Source organism: Thalassophryne amazonica, chromosome 5, assembly GCF_902500255.1.
Source record: "Thalassophryne amazonica chromosome 5, fThaAma1.1, whole genome shotgun sequence".
In the NCBI taxonomy this organism is placed as follows: Eukaryota; Metazoa; Chordata; class Actinopteri; order Batrachoidiformes; family Batrachoididae; genus Thalassophryne; species Thalassophryne amazonica.
In genome coordinates this window covers 29,887,763-29,915,283 of record NC_047107.1, presented here as the reverse complement: position 1 = coordinate 29,915,283, position 27,521 = coordinate 29,887,763, and the positions used below count along the sequence as shown (strand labels likewise).

The following is a 27,521-nucleotide window of genomic DNA, read 5'->3' as shown; positions in this document are numbered from 1 at the left end:
CGCAGTTTCATAAAGCAGTTTAATCTTGTTTTGTCAACTAAACTCACTTAATCGACTAGTCTTTTGGCATTAGTCGTTGCACAAAGCACTTTTGGTAAAAAAAAAAAAAATTATGCAAATTATTGGTTGAATTAATTGCATTTTAAAAAGGAATAGTTTCCACCATCTGTCATGTTTAGTTATCATGTTACGGGGTAACATATGTCATACGTCATAGAATCCAATGGACGTCGACCTTGTTTGACCTTTACTTTGGCGACCAGGCATTCAAAACAGTCAAAAACTATTCCATTTATTAATCCTTTTATTTCAACGAATAATTTGCATCACTTTTTACCAAAATTGAAGCAACTTTAACGTTTGACCCCTGTACAAACTGAAACTGAGCTTTGTCACCATTTTTGCAGTTTTTACTCCATAAAGTCAAAACATTCAGTCATAGATAGTCCAAACTATACCTTTTTGGAATTGTTATGACCAGACAAATAATGTGGTATAATTTTCAACATGATTGGAGCATTTTTAAATTTTGACCCCTGTAGCTCATTAGAGGTCAGCTCCAGGCAGGCTCCATATCTGAAAATAAACAGTTAATTTAGAATATGTATGTAATTAAGTGTTCCATGTTTTTATCACAAAACTAACAATTGTTTTGTTATGCCAGCCACTAATAATGCAGGCTATGGGGAGCAAACAAACACTGTTTATAAAGTCACATGCATTGAAATGTGGGGATATGATTAAATTTAAAACAGCTAAAAAATAAATAAAAAAATACTTCTGGTTAATATTCAAAAAATATTTTGTGACTAGTAGGGGGTCATAATTTAAGAACATTATTATTATTTTTCTTTTTTAAGCACTGTGTTCATACAATTATGAAGAGTACGTGTATTTTATGTTTGGAATGGGTGAGATGAAGAGTTACAGAAACACACCAGCACTTTAAAAAGATGTACAGAAGGAACACTTTAAGAACGTATGCAGATGAGCAGCGGTTATGCTGACAGACTGCTTTACAGATCTACTTTTTGATTATTGATATATTTATTGATGGTTGAGTATTTGGATTGTAAATAACCTGGAGATGGATTTTACATAGTGATGTAATTGAAGTGTCATTTACTTTCACAGATGAACAGAAGGGGAATCATTTTAAGTGTGTACGTCCTTCTCCTTTTTGAGTTTTCTTGTAGATTTTTTTTTCTTTCTTCAAAAATCATTCTTTCATTCACTTGGAGACTAGTGTAATTTAATTCCCTAATACTGAAAATGGAGGCGGTGAGGGACGTGACCGCTAGTTGTTTTGTTGGCAGCTCATTGTGGTATACTGTCCAGATGCTCCAGAAAATTGTGATGCCATGGTTTCAGCAATTAATTCAACAAATAATTCAAATAATATCTCTCTCTATAGAAAATACAAAATTTCTTGATGTAATTGTTGAGATCCTATCATCACCACTTTCTGGAGGGACCGGTATACTGTGGAAGAGTTTAATCAAAAAATAATGGGTTTTTCCCTTTCATTGTATGTTTAATTTAACCAGGTTAGTCCCACTGAGATTGAGACCTCTTTTACAAGGGAGATCTGGACAATTTTTTTTAGTTTCCAATTCACTGAACCTGCATTTCTTACACAAACACGGGGAGAACATATAAACTCTACACAGAAAGGCCACCGGTGGGAATCAATCCCATGAGTTTGTTGCTGTGTGAGGCAGCAGTGCTAACCACTAAGCCACTATGCTGCCCGACAGTGCAGCCGCACTGTTTTGTGTAAATGGTAAATGGACTGCATTTATATAGCACTTTTCCATCTGCATCAGATGCTAAAAGTGCTTTACAATAATGCCTTACATTCACCCCAATGTGAGGGTGCTGCCATACAAGGTACTCAGTACACACCGGGAGCAACTAGGGGATTAAAGACCTTGCCCAAGGGCCCTTAGTGATTTTCCAGTCAGGCTGGGATTTGAACTTGATCTTCTGGTCTTAAGACCAACACCTTAACCACTAGACCATCACCTCCCCTTGTGTAGGATTGATCCTATCAGAATCTCAGAAGCTAAGCAGGGTATGTCCTGGGTACTACTTGGGGCGGGGAGGGGCTGGGTCTGTCCCACCAGGTATAACTGGACTTGTAAGGGCATCCACTGTCAAACGTACTCAATACCAATGTGGCTCCATGGTGGGGACCCTGGACAAATGAAGTCAGCTGAAAGATCAACAACATGGAGACTATTCAATATTCTGAAGGTCCATCAGGCTGGAGGTGGAGACCGCGTAATACCCGCCCGAGAACCCCCGAGTGGCAGAGGAACATGCAGGCGGACGCCCGGTGCTTTAGCACGTCCCCACTGCCAGGCCAGAAGGCAGATAAGGAAAAATGTCGCTGCTGTTTTGAACAGTTTGTTAGCTAACTAGCTGACCGACCTTCTTTAGGCACCTTCGGAATAATGATCCATCCCCGAACAACACTGTGTGTCAACAGAAAACCAAACGTGAGACTTCATATCTAGTTCCTTAAAGAATCATAACAAATTACAAACATCTCTTTTATATATGTGTACGTATGCTACCTGTTAATATGTACAGTAACAACACAAAACAATGACTCACTTTATTGATAGGTATTAGCTTACTGCTTTTTCATTATTTCCTAAAATATTTTTCCACATTTAAATTAAGAAATTTGAAGAGTACTGAATATGCCAAGGCCCAATAAAGGAGAATCACTCGGAGAATATTTACTGAATGTTTAGCAACTGAAGCTAGCAGCTATGTTAGCTAGCACGTATGTTTTCAGTGGTGACGTACAAAGACAGACCCACACTATGGTGATGACATGCTGATGTTTGGTAGCTTGGACAAAGATGGAATCTATCTGTACCATAAGACTTGCATCAGTCATGTCAGTGTGTGGTTAAAATTAAAACTGTATTTTTGTAAAATCTCTAAACTTGCTCAACCCTAAGCAGATATGCACGTGAATAGTTTTCCATCTATTTTGGCAAACAGTTGTTGCTACTTTATTAGCGGTATAACAGAACGTCAGGAGAGACGAGGACGTAAACGTGACGCATGTTGTGACCATGTGGAACTAATCGGCTTAGTTTTTCTAAGCCACCGGGACACCACAGTTTCAGTTATTCTTGATGTTGCAGCGTGTGATTTGAAAGCGGAGCAGGTTCCGCCATGCCTGTCAGGTACTGTGCATCAGTCCACAGTGAGGCTGTCACATCTGTCACTGTGAGTGTTTCCTTAGGCACCTGTGTAATTCACTGATGATCCTCAGGACTCACAAAAAATAAATAAATCAAAATTCACACTCTGCAATTATTTTTGCACCTGCTCCCGCTGTGCGTAATAACATTTAGAATTTAAAAGAATTTAAAACCAAGTGCCACCTTTAACGCCATATTTATTGTTATTTAGTTACTCAATAAAACATATACAGATATATACAATATGCAGGAAAACAGACGACTGCACTTTACATATTAAAAAAAGAAAGAAAAAAATCAGTTTGTAAATTGCCGTCACAGTCCTCCATCTATTGTTTCAGAAATTCAAATTCAAGAGAAGCTTTACTTTAAAGATTACAAGATTGCCTAACACACAGCAAATGTTCTCTTATTATACATGTGCAATACCAATAGTCATTTTTTATTCCCTTATTAAACAATCCATTTGCCCTATTTCAGCTGTCATTGGCTGAACTGTGTACGCCGCGTGGAGCTCCTGTGGATGACTGCACAGCCGAGCAGAAATGAGGATCCGATGACCTTTTCTCACTGGGTTATAAAAAACAAAATATAATAATAAATCTTAAATAACAGCAACAAAATGATGATCAAAAACAGAGCAAAAATGTGTTGGGTTACATTCACGGACACCTGTTCATCTAAAGGGTGATCAGCGAGGTCTTACTAGAGCGTGGAAGGAACATTTTGTGTGTTACTCCAAAACTTCTGAATTTAAAGGAGAATTAGAGGATTTTTTTCTTCCTTTCATATTTTTTCTCACTGGATAATGTACATAATCAGGCTGTAAGTAAATCTGATCTAAGAGTCAACACTGGTATACGAGGGCTGTCCATAAAGTATAGGTCCTTTTTATTTTTTTCAAAAACTATATGGATTTCATTCATATGTTTTTACGTCAGACATGCTTGAACCCTCGTGCGCATGCGTGAGTTTTTCCACGCCTGTCGGTGACGTCATTCGTCTGAGTACTCCTTGTGGGAGGAGTCGTCCAGCTCCTCGTCGGAATTCCTTTGTCTGAGAAGTTGCTGAGAGACTGGCACTTTGTTTGATTAAAATTTTTTCTAAACCTGTGAGACACATCGAAGTGGACACGGTTCGAAAAATTAAGCTGGTTTTCGGTGAAAATTTTAACGGCTGATGACTCACCTCACCTCAAAATCTCTCATCACTGATGAGAGATTTTGAGGTGATACTGTCGCTTTAAGGACTTCCCACAGAGCGAGACGTCGTGCAGCGGTCCCAGGCGCCGTCGTCAGCCTGTTTCAAGCTGAAAACCTCCACATTTCAGGCTCTATTGATCCAGGACGTCGTGAGAGAACAGAGAAGTTTCAGAAGAAGTCGGTTTCAGCATTTTATCCGGATATTCCACTGTTAAAGGAGATTTTTTTAATGAAAGACGTGCGGGCGGATTGCAGCGTCGGATCGCAGCCGCCGCGACGCTCCGCCACAGGAAAAACACCTCCGTTGGAAGCCTTAAGGACAACTTGGAACATGTCCGGCTGTTAAACAATTTCTCATATACTCACTCCACTGAATGCCATCAAAAGCCGCCTGGATTTTACAAATGGTTATCAACACGGAGGTGTTTTTCCTGTGCCGCCGCACCGCGCCGGCTGCGTCCCGACGCGCGGACCCGCCCGCACGTCTCTCATTAAAAAAATCTCCTTTAACAGTGGAATATCTGGATAAAATGCTGAAACCGACTTCTTCTGAAACTTCTCTGTTCTCTCACGACGTCCTGGATCAATAGAGCCTGAAATGTGGAGGTTTTCAGCTTGAAACAGGCTGACAACGGCGCCTGGGACCGCTGCACGACGTCTCGCTCCGTGGGAAGTCCTTAAAGTGACAGTATCACCTCAAAATCTCTCATCAGCCATTAAAATTTTCACCGAAAACCAGCTTAATTTTTCGAACTGTATCCACTTCGATGTGTCTCACAGGTTTAGAAAAAATTTTGATCAAACAAAGCGCCAGTCTCTCAGCAACTTCTCAGACAAAGGAATTCCGACGAGGGGCTGGACGACTCCTCCCACAAGGAGTGCTCACAGGCGAATGACGTCACCGACAGGCGTGGAAAAACTCACGCATGCGCACGAGGGTTCAAGCATGTCTGACGTAAAAACATATGAATGAAATCCATATAGTTTTTGAAAAAAATAAAAAGGACCTATACTTTATGGACAGCCCTCGTACAATCACAGCCAATGACCACAAGCACTTCTTCATCCGAGTTCGAACTGTCATCCTTTGATATTTCTTTTATTTTATTTTTAAACAAAAAGAGAAAAATGTTTGACTTGAGGTTTTCCAGAAGTGGGCACCGTTGGGTAAGAGCCCGCTCTGTTTTGTCCAGCATGTGAGCGTTGTGTCCTAAAGTACGACTGCATGTGTCTGAAGAGAAACAAAACAAAAACAAAAAAACATGGTATTTTCTTGTGTGCAAGTGTGAGAGAGAGTTTGCGTGTATCTGTTCGTATTTGAGTGTAAATGTCTTTCTCTCCCTGAACAGGCAAGAGCTGCTCGCAGTTGCCTCATCGACACCTTATTATTGTCGTCGTCATCACTCTGAAGCTTTTCTTCTCAGAACCTCTCAGAATTCTTTCTGAGCCTGATTTTAAGTTCAAGTCAGCGCCGCCACAAATGTTCCAAAACGGTTGGAGATGTCAGAATGGAGCGAACGCCAGGAGGAGACGGGGCCCCCTCGTCCCTTACTGTCCCCCAGCTCGTCTGTGCAGTGGACGGACAGGCACTGCAGGTGATTCCCTCCGTTGCCACCGCCTGCTCCGGCCCCGGGGCATCCGGCTCCCGCCTTACTCTGAGACAACTCCGACTCTGAGCACAGAGAGGAACAGGTTCGTTAAAAAAAAAAAAAAAAAAAAGAAAAAAATTTCAAGTGACTGACATTTTCTGACACAGCTGAATTGTTTAAAATACTTCCGATTACACTGGTGTCATTTTCACATCCCACTCTAAATCTGCACTGTGAAATTATTTTAACACTCCTCTGCCTGTCCATCAAAGTGACTGACATAAACAGCAAAATGCACACACACACACACACACACACACACACTGCCGTTCATGTGCGCCCAGTCACCAGTGCACACCACAAATGCCCCCACATGACCTTTGTGCAGAGGGTCAAAGGGCACAGTGAAAACCGGCCTTTAACCCTGCTTGACCCAATTTACGTGTGTAATGGCTGTGCGACGGTATCGACTCCATGTCACTGAAGTGTGGAGCCTCGTTTTTAAACGGCTGCAACGGCTGTCACAAATAAAATCTATATGCTGGTTGATATAAATGATACAAAAAGAGAGTTAATGCTGACGCCTGGATTGCATGCTTCACATATGGAGAAAAATCACTTCACTGCAGTGCATACAAAAAAAAAAAAACAGGGAGCGATAGAGAGAGAGAGTCAAAGGGAAGATCAACGAGGAAGGGGACGACTAAAAGCAATTTCAAACTTCATCTGCTCAGACACAGAACACAGTGTCCTGACAGAGCAGAGTCGAGGGGCAGAAATGAAGAAAAGTTTTGAAGATCCAAAAAAAAATAAAAAACAGGAGATGCACAGCAGAGAGGACAAGAGGAAGCGGCTGGGCTACGTGTTTTGACACTAGTCTTGCATGGTGTGCTTTGGGTTTTGCCTCCAAGCGAGCCCAGAGCGCTGAACATACTCTGATATTCTCCCAACTCCTTACGACACAAGCCGCGGTCCCCATGCGGACGGCTGAGAAGATAGATGCGAGTTGCCGCATAGCGGCGTGGCGCTTTAAGGCAAAAAGGACTGAAAACAGCCCTGACGAGTTACACGTGTCACAGAAGGTGGAAGCTGTGATAGAGCGCACAGCCAGTGTGCAGTTCACAGATCCAGAGATGGCAGAAGGAGGCGGCGCACGGTGTCGACCTCCATAACACCCATAAGCCTTTTTTAGCTCATCTTTCTCTGCTTGCTGTTTTTCGTCTCCCTCCCTTTTATTTTTTCACAAACCTCGAGGCAGCAGCGACACAGTGCTAACAAAACGCAGCCAGAGAAGCGAAAGGAAGGCCAAGAGAGGGAGAGGTGCAGGCGGTGAGGCAGCTCCCCCCCCCTAGCCTGTCTAGGCTGCAACCACTGGAATTGAAAAGTGGGGGGATTTGGTAAAAGGTCATGCAGCCAAACCTCCTGGAGTTCCCATTTTGTTTGTCTCCATGACTGCTGGTTCCTCTGTGCTGTTTTTTTTTTTTTTTTTTCAGCACATGGAGTCGGTGTGTGTGTGTGTGTGGGGGGGGGGGGATTTACAGCTGTGCTGGTGGTGGTGACAAGATCAAACATTCGCCAGAGGGTCCAGTCATACACCTCAGCGTGGCAGACACCCCCCCCACACACACACACCCACACCCCTCCCTCTTCACGCGTCGTGCCCTACAGCACCCGCCGTCAGCTCATGCTAGCCGGGCACAGCAGGGTCCGCGGCGGCCTGAATAAGCAGCCAAGCATTCCCCTGGCTTGCTGCTGACACACAACAAACTGACAACACATGCGTCCTGAAATTTAGAAAAAAAGAAACGCACAACACACCAACCACTGCATCATCCCTCAGCTGCTTCTACATGCATGAAATGGCCAGTTACACTCCTCACTTTGTTTTGTTGCAAGGATGAAAAATTATAGAAAATTACAACACTGCCTTAAAAAAATTGAAGTATGGCTTAATTACGCAGTTTAATAAAGCTGATATAGATCACCAGATGTTATAAAAAAAAAGATAATGAAGTTTGCAGCCAAAATACACACAATTCAACATGCAGATCCACCTCGGATTTGCTGTGGCGACCTCGACTGCAAACAACGGTGCAGCAGAAGGGACTTTTTCTCATCTCATGCAAGACATTTTCTGTATTTCTATTGTAACTGCTCATACTTTTGGTGCAATGGCCATGTATGAGGGGACCACATGAGATTCAGCAAACCCTCCTTACGTCATAACTGTGTAAATAATAACTGTGTCAACATAGTGAATGCCACCCATGCAAAAAGAAGTGTGCTTTCATGAGGGTTATGAATTTGCACAAATAATGCCATAGAAGGCTCCCATATGTCAAAGGTGTCCATTTAGGAAACTGGTATCAAAGAACAACGAGAGAAACTCTGGAATAGTGGAACAAATAGTGAGTGCTGTTAATGTCGTGTCACTCAAGGATCATGCTGTCACTGAAATGAAGAAATGGTTTGACGTGAAAAAAGCATCATCTTGTCCACGTTCACAATGGATGACTACAACAGGAGGGATCAAGGATGAATGATTATGTGCTAGAAGTGGTTTTGCAGTTTAAGATGTTCAGTGATTTTGTGTTATACGATAGCAGGAAGAAGCAAAATAAATTGATATTGTTAGGCTCCATGAATAAATTTAGAATTACATTACAATTCAGTTTTTAGATTCAAACACAGTAACAACATGATAATGAGGGGTAATTTGGGTCAGATTTTAAACTTGTTTCGAAGTAATGAAATATACAATCAGTTCCTGAAAACCTAACCTTGGGTGACAGGCAACTAACGGCACGACTCCTACGACAGGTTTGTGCCACTTGTAAATTGTTTGTACCCATGAAAATATTCAAAATACAAAACTGGTAAATGGGCGAAGTTCTTGTCTACTGATCATATAAGTGGTTTTTGCATGGGGTCCAAAATATTTTTCATCTCTTTAAAAAGAAAACAACAAAATGTAAAGAAGCTGCTGCTGCTGGAGAGGCCCCTTCTCATTTAGGAAAGGAGGTGGCACTCCATTTCCCTCCCACAGACCATAACAGTGTGTGCCACAGAGCGAATCCAGATCATTGAGCACGCCAAAAGGAGCCAGCAGGAGTTCACGTATGGACTTCTGCTGCATACATCAAAAATGTCCACGTTTCAGACCTAAAACGTGCTTATAGCGGGAGAGTTACACCACACACTGCCAAATATTTGCGGGAATCTGATGATGAATATCATGAAATCGCCAACATGCAACTGTAAAAATAAACAATCTGGCATAAACTGACCCCTTTAATGTCAGGCATTCAAAATAGCTAACATCTGTTCACGTCCAAGACGTGCACCTCACCTGCATGTGGTGGCAACAGAGTTTTCAATTATCTACAAATACAAAATCCAGCAGTTGTAAAGTAAACCGAACACTTGACCAATACAGGATGAAAATATCACTCAGAGTTATGTGCGAGCCAAAGGCGAGGGACGTGAGTTTTCTGGAAAACCAAGCTGCTGTTCTTAAATGGTAAGCATTATCCACGGCGGCGTGTTTGTTCAAAAGTAGAAACAGTTGTGTGAAATTCTACGTCACACGAGTCTAAACCCCAAATCAGCATGACATTATACAAGCAGGGACACCCCTCCACCCCCCCCCCCCACACACAATAACGTCTATCTTGTTATGGCTGTTCATTGACTAACACAGATTTCATATCCACAGTAATATCTCAATAATAGCCTATTCATCTGAAGTGCTCGGCGTCAGCACACAGGGGGAAATACCTAATAAAAAGGAAACAGCAGCAGCTCGGGCAGCTAAATATTCATCTAAATACGCTAAACCACATTACAGGCAAGAAAGATTACCACAGCGAAGTGTTAAGTAAATACTGAATTTAATATGTTGCACTTCTATCACTGTATCTCTCGCCCATGAGACGGTACATTATTTAGCACCTGATGATGATCATGATAATGATAATGTTCACATGCAGCGAGCGGCGGGGCGATGACGGCTCACGCACACATGGAGGAGGATTTCTGTTTGGATGACACCATTATGTCTGAGGGCATGACACAGGTTTACACGTCATGAGTCAATCAACAGGATAACAATTAATCACGAAAATAAGCTGATGACTATTTTTCCTCAGATAAAAAGTCAAAGTCAGACTTGTTCCAGCTCATCAAATGTGACCTTTTCTGTTTTATTTGGGATGAACTGACTTTGAAGTGCTATCGAATATGACAGATGAGCTTAAACTCTCCCAAATGTCTTAATGTGGTTTAAAACGGATAGAAACTTATTTGTCACATGAGATACAACCTGTTTTTTAAGCTGTTCTACACTGTTTGCAGACTGTTAATCAAATTTAAGTTTTTTTGTTTGTTTTTTTAGGCATATAATGGTTTAACCACATTTAGGGGTCATGTGGTGCAAAACTGTTTTTACCCACCTTTTATAGTTAAATCTGGTTGTGTTTTGTTACACAATTCTGTCTCTCTGCATCTCGAACATCCTGCAGCATTTTTTTTTTTTTTGGTTTGCCTGAAATGGCTGATTTTTGATTTCCTCGACTTGTGTCATGGATGTTCATATTTTAATTACGTGCAACATGCCCACACACTTTGTGAACAAGAGATAAACTGTGCAGCCGTTAGATCATCATGGCATCAGCAACTATAAACAGCTAACTTCCATTTAAACGAACCAACAAAAAACAAGACTTTGTTATTTTATTTTTTTTGTTGTTTTTAGGATGCACCACCTCAGTGTCTGTGGGACATTTTCAATACACACTTTAAGATGTGTGTAAGACACCAGGTGATCTATATAAAACTTCAGAAAATACAGATCATTTGGCCTCTTTTAACTCGCTCAAACTAAGATACACTAATTGTGACTGTCAAAAAACAAAAACTGGACACTTTTGGGGATATTGGATTGTTTGGCCAAGCAAAGCAGCCACCTTCAAACATCTTTTTGGATTCTAAGAAATTCTAACAGACAACTGTTTTTTTTTAACCGTTATCTATTTTGTAACTGTTCAGTTCGTAGCTGACAGATTAACTGATAATGACAAATAATCGTTAGTTGCAGGACTGCGTTCAATAACGTCAAACCAACACGTGGCTGAAACAGAATGTTTGGTATTTCTGTCCAATTTAATGAGTGTTACAACTTGCATTTAATATTCAATTCATCTTAAAGGTGGCGTTAAAATGTCTGTAACCTTTTGAAGGTGGTGTGTATTGTGTCTGCTTGTAAAGTAAGCAGAAAATAAAGCAGAAACAATGACGAATGAAACGTATGCTGAATGGCAAATAGATATTAAAACAGAGAAAAAAGAAGAGAAGGTTTTGAATCTACAAAGCTCCTTTTTGGAGGAACTTCCACAGAGCCATCACATTGATTTCCCATGCCCCAGAATCCCATACGGCAGGCCTCTGCCCTTTCTATCCCAAACACTACTTCCATGACATTTCACCTTTAACCTCATGCTCCCGGTGGCGCAACCCTATCCTCTCTCAACACCAACTGGGCCAATCAGAATGCTTCGTTTGCTGACAAAAACACCCAAAGGCCTTCGCTCCTGTGACAGTGTGTGACATCAGGTCAGATTCCTTTAGCATAACAACTACCACAATGGTCCTGTGTGAGCATTCTGCGTTTGTTGGCACAATACGCCCGCTGTAATCCACACACAAGAATTCAGATTTCAAGAAGGAGCCCAAAGAACCACGTTTAAGGACTCTTCACCGTGTCAAAAATTACACGGAATGCAGCAAAGCAGTGGACTGGGACCACTGGTAATTAACAGCATCCACAAATTAAGAGAAATCAAAGAAACATTTCAGGATGAACTGAAATACTGTCTCAGGTACATCTGACCCACTCCACCAGACTGCCATGACGTGACCTTTCCCGCAGAGCAAGGGGGTGAGGGCACGGGGGTTATTTTGGTTTGAATTTCGCTTGTTTTTGGGCCCAATATTAATGGTTGTGGAGGAGGTAAGAAAAACCTGCCCAGGCAGGAATCACCCCCTCTGTCTTGCTTTCTCTCCAGCAAATGCACCCATTCCTGTCCTCTCACACTCACCCACACGCCTCCCCCCGGGCTGCAAGAAGTGCTTAGGAAACGAGACACAAATCAGAACACGGGAAGTGATTTAGTGGCTCCTTCATAACTCACAGCCATGTCCAGAACCTGTCCACTGTGTCATCCAAGTCAGTGACATATTGATCTACTGCACTGTCTCAATTTAGTTTCAGTACTGCGTTGCACATTCCGTTTGCACTTTTTTTTTTTTTTTTTTTTTAGATCTACTACACAGGAAAACGGCAGGAATTTTTTTCTGCTCAACAGATATCTAAGCCCATAACAAGCAAAAAATAAATAAATAAATAAACTAACAACATGTCACATTTCTGAAATACATACTGCACTGTGATTGGTTGATTTTTAAATACATAATTGTGAAAGCCTGTCACACCTCTTAGAAATATTCCAGCATGTAAGAGAATAAAGCAGAGTTATGATGTGTGAAATTGATGAAAATATACAGTTTGATTACAGTGAAATATTTTCTCTTCCATAAATGCAAATAGCAGCAATTTACAAAGCTCCATGAGTGAAACTGCAGCTGTTAACCAAAAAAGAGAATTTCTCATTTTCTCTCCATGGCTCTGTCATTCTTTACTTCTGTCTCCCAGGAGAAACCGCTCCAGTGTCATAACTCATTTGTCAGTTCTTCAATACAAATTAAAGGCGTCTGACGACTACCTGTATGGCAACTAACATAACTGCTGCTGGCAGCGTGACAACATCTGCACTCAGACACTTAAAAGCTCTATTTGTATCCCAGGACACGTTTAAACCAGGACGTGTTTCACCATGTTTGTGTCTAACTTCCTTTTTTTTCTTCTTCTCCCCCCCCCACTGTTTGGAACTTTCACTCACAAAGTGGACATTTGGAGATGTGTCACATCCAAAAGAATCCAAGGTTTGCGCCGCGCTGCTCCTAATTCCATGCGTCTCGAAAGCAGCTTTGCGTTCCTGGCTCAATCCGAGAAGAATGTTTACCCACATGCTGAGACAAGTTTTATATTATTCCAGCAGCCTTCCCCGGAGAAAACAAAACACCGGATGAGCTGCACAGTTGAAAATCCAGCCAGTTAAAGGCCTGACACCTTTGTTCATCTTTTTTTCCTTCATCATAGTCTTCCTCTGACTGTCACGAGTGCTCAGTGTCTCCTCTGTCTGAATTCCAAACACCAAAACTGCATTTATGGCCGTTTTTTTACTTGTGCAGTGTAATTCACACAAATAGGTAAAAATGTTTTCAAAGTATTAGAATGGGGGTGGGGGTGGTCAACTCAGGTGTCTGAACAAGACACCTGAGTTGTGTGTGTGTGTGTGTGTGTGAGACACCGTCCATATGAATCAAACTTTGTCCGCATCTGACAATAATAAAAGATTTCTGATTTTGGACCAGTTTGTGGACCAGTCTATTAATCATCCTGGCATCGGAGTTGGGAGGATATCGTTCATATCACAATAAACTGTGCATCTTTCAATTTGGAATTCTGATCATACAAAAAAAAAAAGAGTAAATTTCACCTGTTATTTTTCCCAGTTTTCTGACGTTATAAAAACAACATTAAATACTCAAAAAAAAAAATCATAGTCAATGAGGAATTTTTTTTTTTGCGCCATAAAAAAAAAAACAAAACACACACTGTGCAACACTTGGACTAATTTTTTATGATATACATTATTGTGCAAACATTTTATGGTTTATTATCATTATCATCATCATTATTATTAACAACGAGTGAGTCAACAGAAAAATTGATATAAAATGTCCAAATAGTAACCCTGGGCCCAAAAAACAAAAAGAGGGTGGGGGAATAAAATCACATTATTTATGTTTCACTGGAGAATCTAAAGTTATAACATTCATTTTCAAATAAAAAAATAGCAATTCTTTGTCAATGTGCTGCCCAGTATGTGAAAACACAAAAACAGTTACTCAATTAGAGTTAGATCACTCTATTATAAAATGATTGTGAAAATAAAATCTCAATAATTTAAAACACGATTTACTTATAAATTGAACCACCTTACGACCAAATTATGTATTTTAAAAGGGGAAAAGCTGACATTTTATTTATTGATAAATATTTTATTATTTAACAGCTTTTCCTCATTTGCTGAAGTTTGTTTGCACTGGACTGTATATGCAGGTATGTGAACCTGTATGCACGCGTTACTAAACCTTCCAGTGTGTGTTGACATAGACTAAATGTTAATTTTAGCCCCGATGAAACTGTCAGGAAGGAAGATGAATTACAGCAGTTGCCTTGAGATGAATTATGACTTTTTGAAACAATAATGCCGAAGCTAAATGTTGTGATTATCATAATGATTGTCATTGCTGGCTGCTGCACAGGTGTGTGTGTGTGTGCGCGCAAGAGGAGCAGTGGATGTGTTCCTGAAGAAGTCAATATGAAACACCTTGTAATAACAGGTAAAAGTACATGGACTGCCCTGAGCTGTTTTCCACACTCAAGCACCTGTCAATCACCTTAAATAAAATAAAATAAAAATTAGAAACGACTGCCGTGATTTGTGCGGTTGTGTTAGAATTGCCAAAGTCAGGTAGTCTCAAAGGACGGCTCTCTATTGTGGAATATCAATCCGGCTCTTTCAGCGGATCTGAGTGCTTTCTAGTAAGTGTGATAAACTGCAAGATCCCTCTTTTCAAGCCTGAAATAGATTTGATCAATAAGGTACAGGGCTGATTACTCGGCGTGATGAATGAAAGTATTCCGCAGGATTAACTCTGAACTTTGAAAAAGTGCAGTGTTTCACAAAAAGCAAAACAAACAAACAAACAAACTAGCAAACAGCAAAAGCAGTGAAAAATAAAAGTAACTGAATCACTTCCTCTGCCTGCCGGGTCGCCTGTTATCAAGACAACGCAGGAGCGTCTCAGTGCACGGACAGTTCAGGCTACAACACGGAACAGGAAGAGTGTAAAAGGACATTTTAAGGTGTTAACTGACACCACGCGACGAAAGCTTATACACCTCATGCACCCGCTGACAGATCAAGGGATGGCACGCCCGCCGGGTTGCATGGCAGCGAGGCACGGTTGATCTGAAGTGAAAAAAACTTAAAAGCTGCACACTGTCGCAGAGAGAAGGGGCCAAATACGGGGTCTGACGGGGACCGTTACTGCAGCACGCTTCATTCCAAAGAGGCGCACAAGGACAACAAACAGAAATCAGCACGCAGCTCGCCAGCAAATCATCACATTCCAACATTTGTTCATCTTTATGTTCAAAGGGCTTATCTGAAGTAGAACAGGGAATTTCTGCAGCGTATTTAAGTCGTGGCCAGATATGTGGCACTTGCACATTTCATACACAGCCTTGCAGTGCTAAATGGCTCCGTTACAAGCACACCTGGCTCCAAAACAGTGCGTTTAACACAAATGCACATTTCACAGCAGACGCAGCTTTCAATGAGGCTGCTGCATTCAGCCAAAACGAGGATGTAACGCTCAACTTTTACACTCAGAACTGATCGTCACACTGCCGCCGAGTCGTCGGCGTCAAACTTCTCGTTTCAGCTCTCAAACTTCGCTCCAACACTGACTCATTAAAAGACACACAGTCAAGCGGCACTTAACACACAGTTTCGGCCAAAAAAAACCAAAAACAAATCTCATTCAACACATTGAACTGGTTCAAGATGAGCACATGAGAGAAATACACACAAGTCTGTGAGAAAGCTCTTCACAGTTTACTGGGAGCCACTTTAAATTGAGTATTACTTGTGTTTTTTTTTTTTTTTTTAAGAAGGTAAACAAAAATGAAATGCTAATGGAACAGCGCGTGGTCAATTAACGGGGCTGTTAATGTGGGAGCAAAAGAAGGCACAAACATGTCGTAAATCGTGGTGATGTGGTGCTTTTAGGGAGCACACAAGACAAAACGAGTTCATCTGGAAGAAAATACTGTCAACTCAATGCGCACATAAGATCTACATATCACACACACCATATATATAAAAAAAACTGCTAAATATCTGAATTACATACTAAAAGTTAATGAATTGTTATAGGCAGTTGTGCAATTTCTACAAGTAGTTACATTTAGGCACATTTTTACAGGTTTTATACTTCAGTAATTGTCAGCGTTTGCTTTTCTGTTGTCCACTATTGCATTATATAGCTATAAAGACGGAAAGTTGATTAGTTTTTAATAATAACAATTATTTTTGTTTGTTTAATGGAGAAAAAAACAAATTTTGTTGAAGTGCTTCAATAAAATTATTTATTTTCTTTGTAAAGCAACATTAAATTGGTATTAATGTTGCAATACAATTTATTCTGAATCTGTTTTACTAAAATGATTACAATTAGTGTATTCGACTGAGGGCGTCGTAGTATTTACTGACTTACTGAGGTTGGATTTCTTTTCGTCAGTGTGCAGACCCAAAGGGATGTGAGTTCTTAAGGAACTGCACTGTGGGCTATGACTTATCTTAAATTATGTTATTTTACTCCCTTCTGTGTAGCCTAAGCATCAGATTGAATCTGAAAATCCCCCTCCTCTCCCAAATACACCTCCACCCTTTTTCATCTATGCTGTCTGAAGCACTCAAATGAGAAACTGTCAGGAGCCGTGATTTGTGCTAACTAGCTATCGATCGCTGCAGAGCTGCTGCATGCCTCCGTCCATGCAGGGACGAGAGAGGGAGGGAGGGCGGGGGAGAGGAGAGAGGGGTTAGAGAGGAGAGGAGGAGAAAAGAGACGGGAAAAGACAGACGGACGCCAGCAAAGGAGAGGCTGCATGGAGAAGAGTCGCACTCTACTTTTAAAAGCCTGGTTACTGTGTATTTTATGAGAGTCGGATTACCCGTTGTCACACAACAGAACAACCTATTACTACCATTATTACCCCCAAAGCACTTGAAATTAAAAGTACAAATTGCCTAAATTAAATGCATCAAAAAGTACCAGTGTTCAAGAAGACACTTACTCTCTGTTGTCTTCATAAATCAGCAGTTAACAAAAGTTAGTTTTGCATTTTTTTTTATTTTTTTTACAACAAATCAGCAGAGATGTGTGTGGGTGATTAGGAGGACAGATTAATGAGGTTAAAATAAACACTTGATACTCAAACTGATATTTGGGAGGTAAGAAATGTATAATTTATTTATGTTTTTGGACATTTCTGATTTTAGTGCTTTTTCAAAGTTTGTAGCAGCTCCTGCAGTGATAAGTAATGAAAGCGCCGCGCCTACCCGTTGTTAATAGTCTCATACAAACACTGACACCAGACTCGGTGCGGCGAGCGCCTCTGCGCCTCACACTGATCAGAACAAAGAGGCGCCGAGTGCTGCTCACAAACACACGCAATATATCCACATTATTGCATGTGCGTATCACATATCGATGTGTGTGATCGTCCACAGATCTGTTTTTATGCCAAGTACTGTTAGTGCTTTGAAAAAAAATAAAAAAATAAAAATCACAAATTCAATTAAACATGATATTAATATATCTTCCTAATGACAAGGACAACAATAATAATAAATAATAATAATAATAATAATAATAAATAAAATTACAGTACATTATTCATCAGCTTAAGACATTTATCTGCATTTTGATTTACAGCCACCATTAAGCACAAAGGTAAAACTACTCTCAGCAATACATCTACGTAATATCTGTACCTGACTGAAATAAACTGCTTAAATCACATTAGACTAAAAGATTATTTTCCTTTCTTTTTACATTTTATAACAAATTTGAAATAATCTTGAGTTCAAATTTGGAGTAAAACAAGCAGTTAATATAGTGCTATAATTATTATTATAAATAATAATAATAATAATCATGGCAAATAGTTTCCGAGTTAAGTATTCCTCTGATGATGGTTGTATTCATTTCACTATCATCTGTAATCCTGGAAATCCTTTTCAATCCCAAATCAATCCACTTTGTGCAGCGCTGCTTTATCTCTGGTAATAAGAAAAACAAACAAGGCAAGGGAAACCCCGCTGTGTAAACGCACATCCTCAAAAACCAATTAATCTTCTCAATGCAGTTGTTCACCCTGAAAACCAAGATAAAGAACTGCAGGAAATGTTTACTTTTCTTTAGTTGTTCTTTTGTAAAAAAAAAAAAAAAAAAAAAAAAAAAAAAAAAGCCTCTACAATAAAGAAACCTATTAAAAGCACACTGTGGAGAGAGAAAAAAAAATTATTATTATTATAAATATATATGTGAAACGGCTAAATTTTTCTATACCTGCATAATTCTGGATCTTTTTAAGTTTGTACATTAAATTAATTCCCATCCTAAAGGCTAAATCTGTAAAATGTAAGGTAGATGGCTGTTTTGCATCTGCACAATATCACAGTTTACATAAAAATCTTACAAGAATTTGCATGTGAGAAATTATATTTTAGGTAAAATATTTTAAAATTACACATACATGTCAGAAAACTTAATCTCTGTTGCATGTTAGTGTGAGTGTGTACATTTTGTATTTACCTTCTTTACTGTTATTTTGGCTCTTATTTTTCTCCCAGGGCCCCAGGGCCTTCTCCTCTTCCGAGCCGTCCATCATGGCCTTGTCGTTGGGCACATACCAGGTGGCGTGTTGCTCTGCCATGAGGGTGTCAAGGTCAATAGTGCCCATTGAGCCCTTTCCAGCATCCGGGCTGCAGCTTGCAAGCTCATTGTCTCCATTCTGTGAGGGGCAGTCTGCATTCTTTTTGCCATTCTTCATGGCCAGGGGTTGGTCCTCAGAGATGCTGAACTGCTGCCGCTGTAGCTGGATCTGGGCCTGCAAAATCTCCAGAGGATGGATCTCTTCCTGGCCAGAGCTGCTGGACGGAGTGCGTACCTGCTCCACCCCAGGAGTGCCCGGGTGGCTAACCCCATTAACCCCTGTGCCCCCACCAGCACTCAGTCCGTAGTTGTCTGCTGTCGAGGTAGTGTGATTGTTAATGCCCATGCCTATGGGTTTCTGTCCATTTAGCAGCCCATGGTCACCTCTCTGCAGTTTGGGTGAGCCAGTGAGCATAGGGCTGCGATTAGGCTTTGTGGCTGAGGCCCCTCCTGCGTCTGAGCTGGAGGACACTTCATCCTCGTTGCCATAGTGGGTGCTGACATCGTCAGGAAAGTCCACTTGTGGTGAGCTACTGTCAGACTTGGCGACACTTTGAATGCCACTGTCCAGAGATGACATCAGGTCAGCCTGATCCCCCAACATTAAGTCACCTCCTTTCCCCCAAGAGGGCGACTGGAGGTGTTTTTCATGAGGCGTACCCCCACCCCTCTCCCCAATGCCAGCCGAGGGGGTCTGCTGGCCTGGACTTACAACAGGGTTACCATTGTCAGAGGAAAAAAAAATTCCAGGGCTCACATGTCCACTGTCTCTTTTTCTCCTCCCTCTCCCTCTCCCACTCCCTGTTGTTGCCTTCCCCTCACTGCACGGGGTAGCGTCCATGTTGTAATTTGGGGAGAGGGCACTGGCTTCCCCCTGCACCGTCTGGCTCTGACTTGCAGGCTTAGAGCTGCTATTCCCGGTGCCAGGCATCTGGCTGTTCTGAGAAGCACTGCTCTGAAAATATTCAGGACCAGCACTGCCAGTCCCATTAGATGTGCTGCTATTAATGTCCTGTTCTGTTTGACTCAGTTTTCGCTTGCCCTCATTTTGGTTCTTCTTATTAAATGTTACATTGAGATTTGGGGCCCCTAGGCTAGCGATCATATTCTGGCAGGCTGTTGAAAGGGCTGCCAGACAACTCTGACCAAAAACACTGTCTTTAGTGCTGGTTTTGCTGAAGTTCCCGAGGGACAGAGCACCAAGCTTACTGACAGAAGACCGCTGACCTGAAGGGAACTCGGCTGGAGGAGGGTAGCTCCCTGGTGAGGTGCTTACACCCTGAGGGGTGCTGTGGGGTGGACCCTGACGGTTAGCGCCCCCATAGGGAAATGTTGACTGAGCTCCCATCGGTGGTGCGGGGAAATCAGTTGGCCGCCTCTCTGCTGGTGCATTTGGATGTCCCGCTGCTCCTCCTGGAGACTGCATCTGCGTGAGGTTACCCATGTTGTTGCTGAACTGGGAGTGCATGCCTGGGGAATGCAATGCCTGCACATGACCATCTCCTGGTATCCTCATTGGCTCCTGCATACCCATGCCTGGCCTAAACATCATCCCAGCCCCATTCTGCTGTAGCCCCATGTCGTGGGTCCCTGATTCATTACCTGCTCCACCCATGCGGCGTGACATCATCTCCCCTGCTGGGTGGGAGCCTTGGAACCAGGAGTTCTCCTGAGTTACATGAGCATTCTGTCCATCAATACTGGGCATCCTGCCACCATTCTCCCTGTCAAAGTTGGGCTGAGGCATGTTCCCAACAGGGCCTCCATGAGCCATGGGGCCAGGAGGTACATCACCGTGGTGACCCAGCTGCTGAAGACTGGGCTGCCTCATCCTCTGCTGCTGGTTACGAGAGGCCATCTGTTTGATTATCATGGCTGCATTCTGGCGCTGCTGCAGAGACTGCTGCTCGGGCCCTGGATGCTGCAGGGGACCTGGGGGGAAACCTTCACTCACAGGTGGGGTGAAATCTCCAGGCAGACCTGGGTAAGCAGAAGGTGAAAGGTGGTTGTCCATGCCACCACACCAACCTTCACCACCATGTGCATTAGGAAAGTCAAATCTCGGCCTTTTAGCCATGTTCATATAAGGAGAGTCAAAGTGTTGCAGCCTCTGATTCAAAGGCTGTTGGGAAGGAGGAGCTGGCTGTTGCATATTAAACATGGGGTCTCCATAGGGGTGCAGTCCCCTATTTTCCAGTCTGTGGATGGGATATTCAAACTGGTTGTGTTGGCCAGGCATCATGACCCCTCCTTCCAGAATGTTAGGGTTAGTGGTGCCGGACTCAGCTTGTGGCGGTCGGGGGAGGCCAGGGGGACATGAGTTCTGTCTAGCTATCATGCCAGCCTGTTGTTGCTGCTGCATGAGAGGATGTCTTGCATTGACTCCTGGCTCCATTCCCACAGGTACTTTGCGGCCATTTCCAAACCGCTCAAAAAACACTCCATGCTGAGGCTGTTGGGGCTGCGGCGGTGGCTGATGTCCTTTAGGGATGCCCTGCATACCTTGTGTCCGTGGCATGCCAGGGTTTCCCGGAAAATTTCCACTGGTGACCGGCCTTCCAGGACCAAAATGGGGTAACTGGGATTCTGACTCAGATGGGGAAAACACAGGTACGTCAAAATGTCCAGATGTGGGCTCACTGGGGAAGTTATAATCTAATCCCTCTACAGCACCCTGGTTGGGCATCCTTCGAGGTTCCATGCCGTGAGACTCAGAGGAAGAGGAGGAGGAGGATGGGAGACCATGGAACGATGCTGCCCTATTAGGTGACTGGTCCAAAGGTAGACATGGGGCTGGGACAGCATGGCTGCCGCTAGGAGGCCCGTGATGTTGGAAGTCGGGTATGGCACCAGGTCTCTGCTGTGGCTGCGGCTGTTGCTGCTGCTGGGAAAATCCATCTCCTGCCTGCCCCTCAGTGAGAGGATCAAACCCTTCTCCAAAGCCCTGCTGTGGTCCCATGCCATTGTTATTGTAGCCCATTAGCCTGCCACCATGCAAACAGGATGACCCTGACTCAGGGCCTCCAAAATTCCCACTGAAATGTGAGTGATGTTGGTGGGGGTGAGGTTGATGGCCATGAGGGTGTCCTTGATGAGGTTGCTGGTTGTTAAAAAATCCATGCATGGGTCCTTGTTGCTGCTGAAGTCCGCCGCCTGTGTGCATGTCCGAGTGGCCCCGTGGGTGAAAGCCCCCGTACTGTTCTCCGTTCATGTTCATATTCAGCCCCAGGATTTGTGGCTCAGTCAGGGGGCCCATACCAGGTTCCACAGCTCCTGTAGGGCCCCCGGTGTGAAAACCAGGATTTTTATAATGGGAGCCCATGTTCAGTCTGGGTTGGTTTATATTTCTCTCTGACTGGCCAGGGTTTCTGCTATTAATCTGAGAACCAAACTGCTCCAGCCCAAACATACTCCCCTACAATCAATCCCACATGACGGCCAGTATGCCAGACATGCAGGATGCACTGTGTTTTTCTGTCTGTCCCAGGAAAAAAAGAAAGGGGTGAAAAAGGCACAAAATAAAGGATTCAATTTTTTAAATCACACTGTTACACTGTCAGTTAAATGTTAAACTCACCCAAAAAGTTGTCATTGTCTGGCATCAATTGTTTTTTTTGTTTGTTTTTCCAACTTCTCCAAGGACAAGGATAAATGGACAAACTGTGTCCAAACACGCGTCTAAACTGTGTCCTTGTTTTCACTCTTTTGTTTCTTGTCCATTAAGATAAAAATAAATATACACAATGTGATGTGCTCCAAAGTTTTTCTGTGCACATTTCTTTCGGGTGAACATGACGTAAAAAAAACAAAAAAAAAACAGGTGGGATCAGACGGAGAGCAGATATCTGTTATCTAATTCATTATTCCAGCCCGATGTCAAACGTCCCACATGCGGACACGGAGTGTCTCTGCAGAATGTCCCATCGCCAAGACGCGGAAAAGTCCTGCTGGAGAAAAATACATTTAGATCGAACTCTGTGGCTTTGCGGCGGGCGGGAAGAGGGGGAACAAAAATCTAAAATAACCAGTCCGAGAATGTCCTTCAAAAATTGGTTAAAGAAAAAAAAAAAAACTCCAGTAAGTCCAGAAACAAGCTGTCGGAGCAGGGAGCCGGGCGCCGTCCGCGCGCCACGGAGCTGCGCGGCCGCACTAACCGCTCTCCACAGCCGCAGACCGGCCTGACCGCATCCTCCAGTCCGCTGGCGGTGAAGCGGCAAGTCCTCTCGGTGTGCTCTGTGTGTGTGTGTGTCACTCCGGTGGACTGGCCACAGAGTGCTGCTCTCAGCGCTGTGTGTGAGAGCGACGCGTCCACACAAGACAGCAACAAGTTTTGCATTTGTGCAGCCGCTGCCATCCACCGTGAGTCAGCCAATCAGAGAGCAGAGAGCGCTCAGGGGGCGGGACAAGCTGGTTTAAGGTGGTCTGAGGAGTGAGTGGGACGATACAGTCTGCTGCTCTGATAAAGAGTATGAATGAAATCTTTTGACTAAACTGGGGAGCGCATGTTATATCCAAAGACATCCAGTTATTTATGACACCAAACACGACGTAGAATATGACATTATAACATCAGTCTCATGTTCTTTATAAGAATACCTGAATGAAACACAATCACACATTCATACACACTCATCCTCAACTGCTTATCAAAAATACAAAACAATACAAAAACACAAAATCCAGGATACAAACACACTCACACCTACAGATAATTAAATTTCCAGTTCACCTAACCTGCATGTTTTTGGATGTGAGAGGAAGCACCCACACAAACATGGGGAGGACACGCAAACTCCACACAGAAAGGCCACAGGTGGGAATCGAACCCATGATCCTCTCATTGTGAGGCACCGTGCTAAAATTACATACCGTGTTGGATTTTATATATTATATTGTTTTATATATTGTTTTGTTTGTGTCTTATGCTGCTAATTTGAGAAAACTGAGAGCTTACACAGGAAATTTGAGAAAACCACACACAAATACTGAAAATTTTATGGTAAAATAGTCCTCAAATAGAGGGTTTAAATCTGACAGTATTAGGATATTAAAATATGTTATATAACATTATATTTTATTTAATATCCTAATACTGGTTTTCCTTGTATATATATATATATTATATATATATGTGTGTGTGTGTGTGTGTGTGCTTAGAACACATGTGCCTAGAAGCCTAGTGCTATTTAAATGTTTCAAACAAAGCACATTTACCACATAATACGAAGTAAATGTAAAGCAGCATTGTGGAGGAGTGGGCTTTTGGAGAATTTGGTGCCAGACAGCTCAGCACCATTTTGTTGAAAGGAGATTGAGGGGGGAAGGTTGCTGTGGAGACCACAAGACCAAGAGGACTTTTACCAAACAGTCACAGTGCCACCTAGTGGCTGGCGGCAGAAAGGCTGGAGATACCTTTCATGCTGAAGAAAATAGTTCACTGTGAAACCTGTTGGTACTTATCACAAATGTTTCCTCTAAATGTAAACCCAAAATATGCAAATTTTGCATGACAAATAAAGGTTATGATTACAATTTCTTTCAATTTTTATACCTATGGCCTACAGCTCAAAAAGAAAAAAAAATGAAAATATTTCATAGAATATTTATTTAAAATCAATCTACAAAATGAATTATAATGTAGAAATGTAGAACCTCTGAAAAGCACATTCAAAAACATGGCTGGAGCTCTTTTGGTGTTAATTATTGCATGAATGTGGCGTAGCATGGGGGCGACCATCCTGTGGCACCGCTGTGATGTCATTGAAGTGCAGGTTGCTTTGATAGCAGCTTTCATCTTATCTGTATTGTTGGGTCTAGAAAATATAAAATTTTCACTTTCTAACATAACTGACAAAAAATATTGAAAATTTTCATATTCAGTTTTTTTATGCATATCTGTATGTTTGTAAATTTGTCTTCATTGAAAGATACAACCAACAAACTTTATTTATTTATTTGATTTGTTATTTTAAAAAATCATGATGTGTTCACTAAATTGTGTCCAGCTGATTCAATCTTTTTAACTCAAGGAAAGCTTTTGTTTGTTTGTTTGTTTATTAAATTAAGAAAGCTGTTATCACTTTGGGAAATTGTCCACCACCAAATTAGTACACTTTATTTAGACAGCATATCAAAATAATTTGATGCGTAAAACTGGCTGTAAAAGTGATTATTTCAGTGCGGAATTTTGTATTTTGTATTTTTTTTTTTTTTTGGATTATGTTGCAGAAATACATTTTTGCCCTGAGATTTAAAAGCATAATATTTTACAATTTTGTACAAAAAATATAAGTTTTCTTGTTTTATGTTTGTTTTGTCATGAAAAAAAAAAATCTATTTTTCTCAGAGGTAACTTTGCCACAGTCCCCAGTGCCTTGCTGTAATTCAACACTTACTTGCATACTGATGATGTTACACAGCTTCTGAACATTTTGCCGGCGTGGGAGAGATGAAAAATTTGGAGTGTGTGATAATGTGCCTGTTTATTTGACTTTGTTGGACAGTGGGTGGCCACGTGCTCCTGCCAGCTAAAAAGACATCAGCTCAGAGCGAGGAGGTGCAGGCTTCTATTTTGGCATAATATTCTTTATATGAGGGTGTGTGTGTGTGGAGGGGGGTGAGGGTGGGTGTCAGTGTGTGTTTTCCTCCATATCCGAGAGCCAGTTGAATGTAGCTTGACACAAAGGCAAAATATATCATATACTGTCACCACTGAAGCGTCTTAAAACCACCAGGATTCAGACGTTGCATCACAAAAGGCCATTAAGAAACAAGATGTTGTGCAGCTCTACCAATTCTACAACGATACCACTGTCACACAGTTTCAGGGAGCTTTGTCTTGTCTTCTCAAAAGGAGACAGACATGCTAAGTATGACAAACCAATAGTACTGTTGTCTCTTTCCCTCAGAGTCCCCAGTGATGATTAATGGAGCTGCCGCTGAGGCCACTTTGTGACAATGGACAGTCTACAGGCTTTACAGCGCCGTCACAATGCCACTCCTCTCTGCTGTGATTTAGCACTCAATTTGTCTCAATATTTGGTTCAATGGGACAAGATCGCAGAAGTGGGTGCCCCTTTCTACCTTTAATTAACGGTGTTAAGCTTTTCCTCAGATAGACATATATTACCGTGGGGGTCACCCAAAGAGACAGCTCCTTCCCTTGTTGGGGGGGACACGGCGTCCTGTGCAGTTCAGCCTCAGCCTCTCTGTCCTCTGTGGACCTGTCACTCAGCTGAGCTATCACGACTCCCTGGGTCGAGGGGGGTTAAGCGGCATCTGTCATCCTGAGAAGCACCATTGTATGGTGGCGAGGGATGCAATGGGACTCACCAGCCACCCCCACCTCTCAGCTGTTGGCTCTGCACCTCTTCCAGAATAACAGGAAAAAGTCATGAGAATCTGTGGGGCTAAACTTGACCCGAGTAGAAGAGGATGAGGAAACGCTTGTGACATCACCAAAAAACACGTAGATGCCAAAAATAAGTTTCCTCTCTGTGAAAACCTGCAGCGCCAAAGCAAATCTGATCCCGGGGGGAAGTAGGATACACAAACACTGTAGATGGGACTCGAACATCTTTTCCACATCCTTCAGATGCACAAGATCTTGGTAGGAATTGTCAGTCAGACGGGGCACCTTTTTGGGCTTCTGATTGGTTTTGACAGAATGCTGTGACTGCTGATGAGTGGAACTCGGCCTCTTTTTAGCTCTGGCTGTCGAGCCGTTCTTCAGCAGCACGCCTGGGTGTCCTGCTGCGGCAAATCTTGAGCCTCCCCTTGAGATTCATTTTGTCCCTTCATCTGCTGCCTCATCTATTTAAATAAACTACAGGGGGTCACTCGTGACGCGTCTCCGAGACGCACGCATGGATGGACGCACGCCTACTGCGCTGCGAGCTGCCATTTAACAGGAGGTGTGTGGGCGATTCCGTCTCATCTCCCCTTTTATAAGCAGCATTATTTGTGCATTCTGGGGCAGATATGACTGGTTTCCTTGCAGTTGGTACACGTGAACTTTCATTCAAACAAAAACAAAGAAAAAAGGAGGCTATCGCAGGCAGCAGACTCACTGTTCTTCCTGCTCTTTAGCATGGATTCCGTTGTTATTGTTTGATTCGGCTAACCGGCGGGTCACTGAGTGACTGACGTGACACCAGCGAGTTCCTTTTCTTAGCTGCACTTTACAGTAAAGTTTCAACTGAATTTGGCTCCATGCATTATTTAGAATAATGCGATTTGAGCTGAATTTAGTTGCTGAAAATGCTGATTTTCACACAGTCTAATCGTGACATTGTGTGGAATGTCTTTGTTTGTGTTTGCTGTTGCTCTCAGCCAAGATATGTGCAGACAGAAAGTGAAGATTCAAGTCCTGTTTTTAGCCTTTGAGGCTTAGAATTATCTGGTCACTCTGCCTGAAGGAGAAGCAGTGAAACGGTGTTGTTATCTGTCTGTGAACAACATAACTAAAAAAAAAATGTCTGATGGATTTTAACTAAACTTGATGGGAACATAAACCTGGCAGATACAGTAGTGTTCAGAATAATAGTAGTGCTCTGTGACTAAAAAGATTAATCCAGGTTTTGAGTACATTTCTTATTGTTACATGGGAAACAAGGTACCAGTAGTTTCAGTAGATTCTCACAAATCCAACAAGACCAAGCATTCATGATATGCACACTCTTAAGGCTATGAAATTGGGCTATTAGTAAAAAAAAAGTAGAAAAGGGGGTGTTCACAATAATAGTAGTGTGGCATTCAGTCAGGGAGTTCGTCAATTTTGTGGAACAAACAGGTGTGAATCAGGTGTGCCCTATTTA

The 27,521-nt window shown here is 42.3% G+C and overlaps 1 protein-coding gene and 1 long non-coding RNA gene across 2 annotated transcripts; one reads left to right on the top strand and one right to left on the bottom strand.

Annotated features, from left to right (window-relative positions):
- The first annotated feature begins 690 nt into the window (after positions 1–690).
- LOC117510254 lies at positions 691–5,962 on the top strand. The gene is made up of 3 exons (XR_004560655.1): positions 691–702; positions 2,492–2,501; positions 5,666–5,962. It is a non-coding gene; the product is annotated as an uncharacterized LOC117510254 (long non-coding RNA).
- On the bottom strand, positions 5,841–22,960 carry mn1b (meningioma 1b). The gene is made up of 3 exons (XM_034169893.1): positions 22,283–22,960; positions 18,586–22,183; positions 5,841–6,098 (listed from the first exon to the last, which is right to left on the bottom strand). The coding sequence occupies exons 2-3, from the start codon at positions 22,112–22,114 to the stop codon at positions 5,887–5,889; spliced, it is 3,741 nt and encodes a 1,246-aa protein (XP_034025784.1). The 5' UTR covers positions 22,115–22,183; positions 22,283–22,960; the 3' UTR covers positions 5,841–5,886.
- Positions 22,961–27,521: the final 4,561 nt, after the last annotated feature.

Excerpts from the sequence above, each read along its gene's own strand:
- mn1b (XM_034169893.1), bottom strand. The coding sequence starts at position 22,114 with ATGTTTGGGCTGGAGCAGTTTGGTTCTCAGATTAATAGCAGAAACCCT. Across the intron at positions 6,099-18,585 it reads CCAAAATAACAGTAAAGAAG|AGTCGGAGTTGTCTCAGAGT; the intron begins GTAAATACAAAA and ends CTCTGTGCTCAG.